The sequence below is a fragment of the Canis lupus genome, chromosome 27 (genome assembly GCF_011100685.1).
Source record: "Canis lupus familiaris isolate Mischka breed German Shepherd chromosome 27, alternate assembly UU_Cfam_GSD_1.0, whole genome shotgun sequence".
In the NCBI taxonomy this organism is placed as follows: Eukaryota; Metazoa; Chordata; class Mammalia; order Carnivora; family Canidae; genus Canis; species Canis lupus.
Window position 1 is genome coordinate 39,656,503 of NC_049248.1, and position 9,560 is coordinate 39,666,062.

Below are 9,560 nucleotides of genomic sequence, written 5' to 3' on the forward strand. Positions count from 1 at the left end.
ATAAAATCTTAAAAGGAAAACTGAATATATATGTATACACACACACACACACACACACACAGATAAAGATGTCACAATGGGTAGTGAAGTCAAGGCTCAACTTCTGGTTCCCATGGGAGCTAGGACAACAGGCTTTCCTGGACTCCATGCATTATATGCTCCGGCCCTCCCTGCGTTTGAGGTTCTGTATTATTTACAATCTAGTGTCCCCTGCCTCTCCTGAACCACACAGAGGGGCTAGCTCAGGGCCGGGCACCATGTCAGGTCTTACTTAATGAATGCCTGTAGGCTGAATAATGATCATTTCCTGAAAGAAATGCCTCCTGCCTCTTCCAGGGCCACAGTGCTGGGAATACTCACTGCTGACATCACTGAACTTCCCATCCCTCCTCTGCTTCATGCTCCTCTTAAGAGCTGCCAGGGAGGGGCGAAAATAAAGGTCACTCCAGCAGATGCTGGCAAGGTATTCGACATAGGGCCATCAGGGCGGTCCCATCCCAGACCCTCCCCAGTGCCAGCTGGCCCGGAGGCCCTTGGGTCCTCCTGCATCCTGCCTCGCTGGAGGAGCCGGGGCGGGGGGGGGGGGGGGGGGGGGCGGTGCAGTGAAAGAGAGAAGGGGTCCACCCTGTGACTTCTGGCTACGGACTCCCACTATTCCAGGCCCTCATGGGTGGAGGAATCTGGAACAGTGATTTTGGCCTGGTTTTCTTCTGTGAACTGGGGCTGGGCCCAGTTTCTGTTCTTCGTGTCTTTAACATTCCCTATCCCTGACCTTCAAAAAATATGAACAATAACATCAATAATGATGAATACTCTGTGTGCACTGGCTTCATACCGGGCATGACTCCGACATTATGTACTTTAATCTTGACAGCAACTCCATGAGGTTGAAACTATTATTATCTTCACCATACAGAGATGGAGAAACTGAGGCAAACACAGCCAGCCACGTGCCCAAGGTTGTCTGCAGGAGAACGAGGGACTAGCAGAAGCTAGAAGGGGCATCCCATTCCTCCCTCTGTGTCCTTACTGGAAGGCTCCGGTGCCAGGCCTTGCAACGGGCACAGAAGGATCCAAGGGCAGTAATTCACATCTGTAGGGGGCCTCGGAGCCTACCATGCGTTTGCATACGCATCGCATCGGAGGAAACTCCCACTTGAAGACTCAGGGCCCTGTGCAGCTTGGCACAAGGGTCCCCGGCCATTGGGAACCAAGCCCATTGGGAACCAAGCCGCGTCTTTGGTCTCAGGAGGGGTTCATGTCTTCCCCTAGATCCTACAATCCGCCTGGCCCATCTCTGAAGATGGTTCTGCAGGCCGGGAAGGGAGACGCAGGTCCTCTAGAACCAGGGAGATGAGGCCTGCGCTCAGCCCCTCGCCCCGGTGGGGGTGGGGGTGGGGGTGCTGTGCCAGCACCTCCTCGGGCGTCTCCACCGTGACTCACTCCTGGGACCCAGGGGAAACACAGCCCTGCTGCTGCGGGCAAACATTGCCTGCCTCCCGCCCCGCCTCCAGCTCCCCGCCTCCACATTTGCTAACCGAAACCGGGCTGCTGCTATTTTTAACCCTCCAGCTCCCCCTGGCCTGGGGCTCCCCCCTTCACCCCACCCCCACCCCCTGCCCCAACCGGGTGCCACCAGCCCGTCATTCTGAGAGCAGTTCTCTAACCTGAACGCCCCGGCGGGTGCAGCGGATGCCCGGGCAGGTTTGTGGGGCAAGCAAAACAAGACGGTTACAGCCCAGTTGCCGAATTCCCCCACCCCGGACTCTTTCCGAACCTGTGGCTCTCCCAGCCGCCCCGCCTTTCCCAGCCTTCCTGGGAGCTGGGGGAGGCAGGAATGAGACTTCCTGGGAGTGAGGGCAGAAGCCCCAGGTGGGCTCCTGGGAATGGGCTGTGCAGGAGCTGAGCTGCACTCCCGAGCAGGAATGGGGGACCCCTCGTGCTTCCCAGGGCAGAGGCTCTCCCTGAAGGCCCGAGGGCTCGGGCTACCAGGGTTTCCAATCCCTGCAGGCAACATGGGGGAAAAAAGGAAGTGGGGAGGAGCATGGTGGGGATGGTGAGTTTAGCCCTGTGCCCTCCTTACTAAAAGTCCCCTCCCCATCCTGCTGTGGAGGTTCTGGAGGTTAAGCTTGGGAGTGAAGGCCTGGGAGGCAGCGAGGCCAGGGGGCTTGGGCACTGAGCAGTCTAAAGGAGGCCCAGGGTAGAGTGCCAGCTGAGGCAGTGGGGTGGGAAGGGGTTGGGCAGAGGGCTCTCCTCTTACCTGGGGGCTCCTCTGCTGCTCAGGTCTCTAAGGGCTCAGGTCTCTAAGGAACAGCTTCCAGCTCCCTGCAGCCTCAGCTCTCAGCCCCCCAGGTAAAACCCTCTCCCTTTGTGGCAGGAAGAGGTTGCAGATGAGAGGGTCTGAGGGCTTCTTGCCCCCATGTTAGCCTGTGAGAGGGGGAAGGGGTAGGACTTCAGGGGAGCTAGCTGATGTCTGTGCCCTGGGCTGAGAGAGTCTCACCCACTTTGGGGAGCAGATTCCAAGGGCCCAGGAGAGGCTCTGGGGACACCCGGTCAAGGGACTCCTTCACGCCTTCTCTCCTGTCCGGACCCCTGATCCGGCCAGCCACGGCCCTCTCCTCTGCTGTGTCTTCTCTGGCTCCTGCCCTGGATCTCTCTGGTCTGTTGTCTCTTCCAGGGCCAGGTCCTCTCTAAGTCTCAACCCTCTCCACAGTGATTCCAGAGCCAGGCAAATAAATCTCAGTGGCTACCGAGGCAGCCAGGCTAGACCCAGAGAGGAGGGACTTGGCACGGGAGTTCCCAGGTGGGGAGATGGGGAGGAAGGGGATGAGGTGGGAGGAAGGTGAGGCTGGAGCGTCAGGAATGGGGTGGTGCTTGAGAGCTCCTGGGGTGAGGCCCGGCCTTTCCCCACTCCCTAACATGTGTCTGGTGCCTGCGGAAGGCCCTGGACTCACCCAGGCTGGAAGGAAAAGGCCCCTGCTACTCGGAGCAATGGAGCAGCCTGGATTTCAGCCCTGTCCAGCTGCCCCTCCTCTTCTCCCCCTCGGCCAAACTCTGGGGGCTACTTGGGGAGCAGAGACCCTGCTGCCTGCCAGGGCAGGAAACAGGCCTTGTCCTCGGCCAGTGCTCCACCCAGTTCCCCTACCTGGATCCAGGCAGCTCCCAGGCACACTCAGAGGCTCTGAGGGCTCGCTTTTGGTCTGGACAGGTGACAGAAGGCATCAGTGTCACCCTCTCAAGCAGGCCTCTCCTGGCCACCCTACCTCAGGGTGTCCCACCTTGCTATCCTCTATTGCTGCACCCAGTTCATTTCCTCTTTAGGGCTTATCACAATGTATAACTAGATACATACACTCATTTCTTTCCTGGCCTCAAGTGGAAGTTCCCTGAGGTCAGACGTTCTGCCTTTGTGTTCAGTGCATATCTGTGCCCGGTACCTGGCACCCAGCAGGGCCAGGAAGCCTCCACTGGATAAAAAAATAGCTGAATGATGGGCTCGGTAGATGGGGCCGCCTGGCTGCCAACAGCACCTTTGCAGTAGATGCTCGACAGTTCCAGGATTTCCTCAGGGAGGAGAAAGCAGGATGTAACAGGAAGAGCAAGGTCAGGAAGGCTGGCACCCCCCGAGGAAAGGTCAAGGCCCAGTCAGTAACCAACCATCCCCATCTGGCCCACTGCATCATGCCGAGTGTGGACCTGTGCACGTGTGCACCCAGAGCGGATGCGTGGGTAAGTCCTGGACCGGTCTTGGAAGACTTGAGTTTCGTCCCAGATCTTCCTCTTTATGGCCCCGTGTCCTTGGACAAACCACAAAGCCTTATGGGTCTCAGTCTTCTCAGAAAGAAAAAAAAAACGACAAGGACGGTCCCCCGTTGGGTCCTCAAACGCAGCTCTGCGCCAGAATCACCCGAAGCACGTGCTATAATCCAGATTCCTAGGCCCCAACCCTGCAGATTCTAGGTTGGTCTGGAATGGGGCCTAAGGCTCTTTGTTTTTCACACACTCCCAGGTGACTGAAGCAAATGGTTCAAGAACTGGCGCTTGAGGACCGCGGATGAGATCGTGCTTTTCAGCAAACAGCTGGACTTCTATTAAAAAGCCACGCTTACCCAGGTAGACATTCCCCCAAAACAGGTCCACGTATCCCACACAGAGCAATAAACTGCAAAGGTGCACAACCACACGGCTGGCATACATCTGCACTACACGTGTGCCCACTCCCCAAACACCCAGTACGGAGCCACCACACGGATCACCTGGAACTGCCCGGGGGCACACAGACAGACCCCCCACCACAAACCCGGTGCGCGCACACACCCAGCACATGCTGACCCACACTAAACAGACGCTCTCCTGAATTTATTTTGCCTCTGGGAACTGGTCCAGGACCAAAGGAGCTATGCTCTGCTGATGAAAACATCCCTCCCGCCTCTGCCACCCCCACTCCTACCCCTTGCCCCAGGCAGCAGGCTGTCTGCCTCCCCCTGGTAGAAGGAGGGCTGCTGGAGGAGCACAGCGGAGAGATGGAATGAGGGGAGGTACAGAGTCCTCCCCAAAATCCAGCAGCCCCTCCTCTTCTTCCGCTCCCCCCAACCCAGGAGATGCAAAGGGGCCTACGCCCAGGCACCCCCATTGGTGCTCACTCAAACCACTCGCCCAGATTCCCAGGCCCTGGTCCTCGGGAGCCAGAAGGGCTAGGGAGGTGGCTCGATCTAGGGACTCCTCCTAATACTCAGGCTTCTAAGGAAAGGGCTGTCTGGGGGCACCTTCCTGCAGCCCAAAGGCCCGGGTCCCCGGGGAAGGTTACCACAGAAACAGGGGGGAAATATCACAGGGAAACACAATAGCCGGCAGGGTCACCTGCTGACCAGGCTTCCTGCTGTGTTGCCCACCGCTACCCCCCCCCAACACACACACACACACACACACACACACACACACACCATCTCACGGCCCTCATGGCCTCCTCCTCTGGCCTCAGCTTGGGCCTCCTCACCATTGCTCTCCTTCCTGCCTCCCCTGGGCTGGGGGAAGCAGCCTTAGACAGAAAGTGCCCCTCTACGGTTCTCAACAACATCAGGGATGGCCCAGAGCTGAGCCCCCCACTCCTAATCCTACCAACGCCCCCACCACAGGAAATCAAAGCTTCCTGCCCCAGAGGAAGTGCCCCATCTAGTGAACAAATCCAACATACACAAATGCACAGTCCTGGACAGATGCCCCCCCACCCCCAACCCAAGCTCCCAGGCCTTACTCTGGCCCTGCTTCTAGCAATACCTCACGTCACTGCACGCCCCAGTCTTACGTCTGGCCACGGCCAAGGTGTGACAGGTGGGCATGGGCAGGACCTGAGCCAGGCCAGGGAAGGGGAAGGCCAGGGGAATGGGCACCAACAGAGTTAGAGGGTCTGGTTCCAGGCCCACTCGGCCTACATTCCCGGGCTGGGTGACCCTGGGCCTTGCATTAGCTCATCTTCTCTCAGGCCCCCGCCAACTTCAAGATTCCCAGCTGTTAATGAAAGGCCAGGAGAAAGAGAAAGAGGAGGTTGGGGCTGCACCAGCTTCTGCCTTCCAGGGCCTTGGGCTGGGCAAGCAGGCCTACAACTACAGGAGGGGCCCCACTCCCCACCCCATCACACAGGAGTTCATCACTCCCAAGGGTTGTAAATGAGGACGGAGGAGAGGACGGAGAAAGAAAGGGTTCCAACTCCCATTCCAAGGATGAAAGCTGGGGTCCGTCCATCATCCCTGAAGGAAGCTGGAGGCAGCCCAAAGGCCCCCCACACTGGACGCCGGTCCATTTCTTTCGAGCCAACCTCTCTTCCTCTGGGAAGCGCACCTGAAATGTTGTCCCCATTTTATGGATGGGGAAACTGAGCTTCAGTGTCAAAGCAGAGCGACCAGTCTAGATTCTGGGGATGATCGATGCAAGACCCGAACGCAAACTTGCCAGCTTCAGGATCCCAGCTTAAGACCAAGTGGCCAGAGAGACACCTGCCCAGGGGCTGAGCCTGAGAACACAGAGGCCTCAGGAGAACACTGCCCCGGGGCTGTTCTAGAAGTAACACCAAGAGGCAGCTCTGAGCCTGTTCCTACCCAGCATGAGGAACATCAGGGGACGAACGGCAGGGAAGGAGTCGCAACCGGTCCAGACCTGGTTCCAGTCTAGGTTCGCTGGGCACAACACAGCGGGATTGCTTTGTGCCTTAGTTTCCCTCTAAAGGGACTACAGAGAAGAAGAAAATTACTTATAAACTGAGGTGCGCAGAGGGCACACAGAGAGTGAGGGGGGTGAGCTGACAAGCAACGAGGAGCTAAGGGTGGCTTGCAGAAGCCAGAGACGGAGCCGGCGCAGTACAAGAGGGCTGGCATGAGGAGTGGGGAGAGAAGTGTGCGGGCAGCCAAGCCACTTTAGGGACCCGGCCTATGGGGTCCTTGTTGGGGAGATGTGGGCTGCCAAAGCACCCCATTAGGGGGTAGGGAACTGAGCCACAGTCTCCTTTCTTTCAGCCCAGGGGCTGGGCAGTGGTCTTGAGGAAGGTCCCCATGGGTCCTGCTGCAAGTCCCGATCGGGCTGATGAGTCCAGACCCTGAGTCCCCAGCAGGGCCGCTGAGGGCCAATGCCTCATTCTCCACCTAAAAGCTGGCAGGCAGGGCTGGGCCTCAAGCAGATGTTGAATCTGGGTGTGGGGAGGGATGGGCAGCGGCAAGGCAGCCAGTGTCCAGCTGCAGCAGGAGGCCTGTGTGCGCAGGACGCCAGCAGGGACGAGGGAACGGCCAGGACTCGGGGGTGGGGAGGAGCGGCCGTGGCTGGCGAGGTCACATCCCACCGGGCAGAGAGGAGGACGTGGGGCTGGGGGGTTGGGGGGCTCGGGGGACCCCCCCCCCGCAAGCTCAGAGGGCTCCCTCCTACCACAGGCCTAGAACTCGGGGCGGCAGAGCCCAGCCGCGCTGCCACACTCGCCCCCTGCTCACACCCCCCCTCCCCGGTGCCGCCAGACCCCAGGCCTGGGGGCGCGCATCCCGTCCCCCTCCCGCGCCGCTGCCCGCACCTCAGCAGTCGCTTGGGCACAGGTGTCTCTTCGCCCCAGGGGTGAGCCAGGGTGGGGGCGGAACTCGGCAAACCTCCGGGGCCTCCGGGAGAGCGGTCCCGACCCCCCCACCCCCCCGGGGAGGGGTGGGCGCTCGGCCCTCCCGGGACCCGCGGGATGGGGGCGCTGATGTCCAGCGCCCCGAGCGCGCCCCGACTCCCTGGGTCCTGCCCTTTGCCCTCGCGCTCCCAAACCTTCCGCCCCGAGCACCGCCCCCTCCCGGGGCCGCGGCGCCGTCCCTCCCTGCCCGGGGCCGCCGCGCGCTGCTCCCCGGCCGCGGGGGTGACGGGGCGCCCGGCCTGCGCGCCCGCGGCCCGGGGCCTCCGGCTCCCGCCCTCGGGCCTGGCGCTGCCCCGGGGCGGGCGGATGTGGGCGCCCCGCGGGAGGCCCGAGCCCTGCGGCCCCGGAACCAGCCCCGGCCGGGGGCCTGCACCGAGCCCCGCGGAGCCGGGGCGGGGCGGGCGCGGCCGGGGGCGCGGGGGGGGGGCGCTGCGGGCCCGCGGAGCCGAGCGGAGCCGCAGCGGAGCCGGAGCCGGAGCCGAGCGGAGCCGAGCGGAGCCCGCCGGGTGCCGCGCGCAGGGCGGGGCGGGGCGGGCGCGGCGGGGGGCGGCCGCCCGGTACTCACCCGCGCCGGGGCTGTGCATCCAGGGGCCGGGGCCCTCAGAGCGGGGGGCTCATGGCGGGGCGGGGGGCTGGGGCGCCGGCCTCACATCCCCCCCGGCCGCCGGCGGCTGCAGAGCGACTGAGAGACGGCGAGAGGAAGGGAGGGGGCCGGGAGGGGGAGGGCCCTGGCAGCCCGGCCGGCAGGGTAGGATGACAATGGAAGGAAATGCTTTATCTGAGCCTGCGAGCGGGCCAAGGGGGAGGGGAGGGAGGGGGCCGGCGCTCGCGGCCGGGGACGCACCGCCGCACAGCACACCCCGGCCGGCGAGGCGCGCGGGCGGCCGCCGACACTCCCCGCGCGGCCCGGGACGCAGCGCCGAGCCCGGATCGCGGGACGCGGCCGCCCAGCCCGAGGCCGCCCCGCCCGAGGCCGCCCAGTCCGAGGCCGCCCAGCCCGAGGCCGCCCAGCCCGAGGCGCGGCGCGCAGACCCGCGCGCAATTCCCGGAAACCCCGCTACCTGGGCGCACGCAGCCCTGCACACGCGGCGTCCGCGAGCGCACAGCCCCCTTGCACGGGGGCGCAGTCGGCCGCACCGACAGCTTCCGACTGCGTGCACGCACGGCCCGGCGGCGCAGCTGCACACGGGCCCCCGGCACGCTCGTGGGGGCCCCCGCACCCCGACCCGCCGCGCCCCGGGCGAGGACTCCCGCACCGACACCCCCGGCCCCCGCACCCCCCTCCCCGACGCGACTTGCCTGAGGAAAGTTCCAGGATCTGATTTGAATCACTGCCCACCCCCCCACCCCACACACCCCCCCCCCGCCCCACGCCTGCTGAGGGGGAACAGAAGGGTCCAGCCTGTTCCTATTAAAAGAAAAAGGGGGTGGGGGTGGTGCCGATTTTGAAAGTTTGCTTTTTTTAAAGAAATTTCTCAAGGGATTTCCTTCCCTCCTCTCTCCTCTTCCTCTCTTCCTCCCCATTCCTCTCTCCCCCCACAACCCTCCCCCCTGCTTTCCCCCTCCCGGTCCCTATGAGTCAAACTTCAGCAATGTGCCCAGTGTCTCCCAGTGCATTACAGCGGATCACAGAAATGTTCCAGTCTGTGAGTCGGAATGCAGCCGCCTCCAGCCCTCCCTCAGCTAATAAACTCGGCTCCGGGCCGGCCTCGCGCAGCAGTGCTCTCGGCCCCCCTCCCTCTTTAGGGGGCCAGAAGGTCAGACGCGGGGGTCAGGGGCCGAGGACCTCACCACTGTGCTTCCCGGCCTGGCCTGTCGGCCCCGTGGCCTCTGGCAAGCTGCTGGGTGGGAGATGGAGGGGCTGGCTCCGGGAAGGGGGAGGGCCACAGCCCCAAGCCCTAGGCTCTTCTGCCCTGGGAGGCGTCGCCTCCGGAAGGCTGGATGCAGCTTCCCTCCGACTTCCTACCCAGCCTGCCTCCCTCTGTCCTAGGGACCCCAAGAGTCTCACCATTCTAGAAGGAGAAACTGAGGTAGAGCCAGAGGCAGAGCCATGCCACCTGGGAGGCAAGAGTCCGCAGCGGCCTAGGAGGGCTTGGCTTGGCCATGGCAAGGCCCAGCTTCTGGCCACAGACCCTCGTTCCGCACCACTTGTTGGGGCCTGGGATTTTGAGCAGCAGCCCTTCCACTTCGTTCCTTCCCTTGTCCCAGGGCTCACGCAGCAGGCCCACCCAGCCCCTCCACTCTTGCTAACTTACCCTCTCCAACTCCTCGCCTGCCACCCGAGCCCTTCCACAGCATGGTGCACACTATGCAAACATCTCTCTCTCTCTCTCTCTCCCTCAATCTCCATCTCTATTTTTTTTTTTTCTCGCTGACTCCTGGGGCTTAGTGCTCAATAATATTAGTTGCT

General features: G+C 62.5%; 1 protein-coding gene and 1 long non-coding RNA gene across 3 annotated transcripts in view; one reads left to right on the plus strand and one right to left on the minus strand.

The window, feature by feature from the left end:
- The window catches only part of HDAC7 (histone deacetylase 7), a 37,737-nt gene extending 29,926 nt beyond the window's left edge, over nt 1-7,811 (minus strand). For both annotated transcript variants that reach the window (XM_038577458.1, XM_038577457.1), the window contains exon 1: nt 7,716-7,811. In XM_038577458.1, coding sequence (XP_038433386.1) covers nt 7,716-7,734 — 19 coding nt within the window. In that variant the 5' untranslated portion in view covers nt 7,735-7,811. The remainder of the gene's footprint in view (nt 1-7,715) is intronic.
- On the plus strand, nt 116-4,311 carry LOC111092909. Its single transcript, XR_005380100.1, has 3 exons — nt 116-181; nt 337-463; nt 4,010-4,311. It is a non-coding gene; the product is annotated as an uncharacterized LOC111092909 (long non-coding RNA).
- Nucleotides 7,812-9,560: the final 1,749 nt, after the last annotated feature.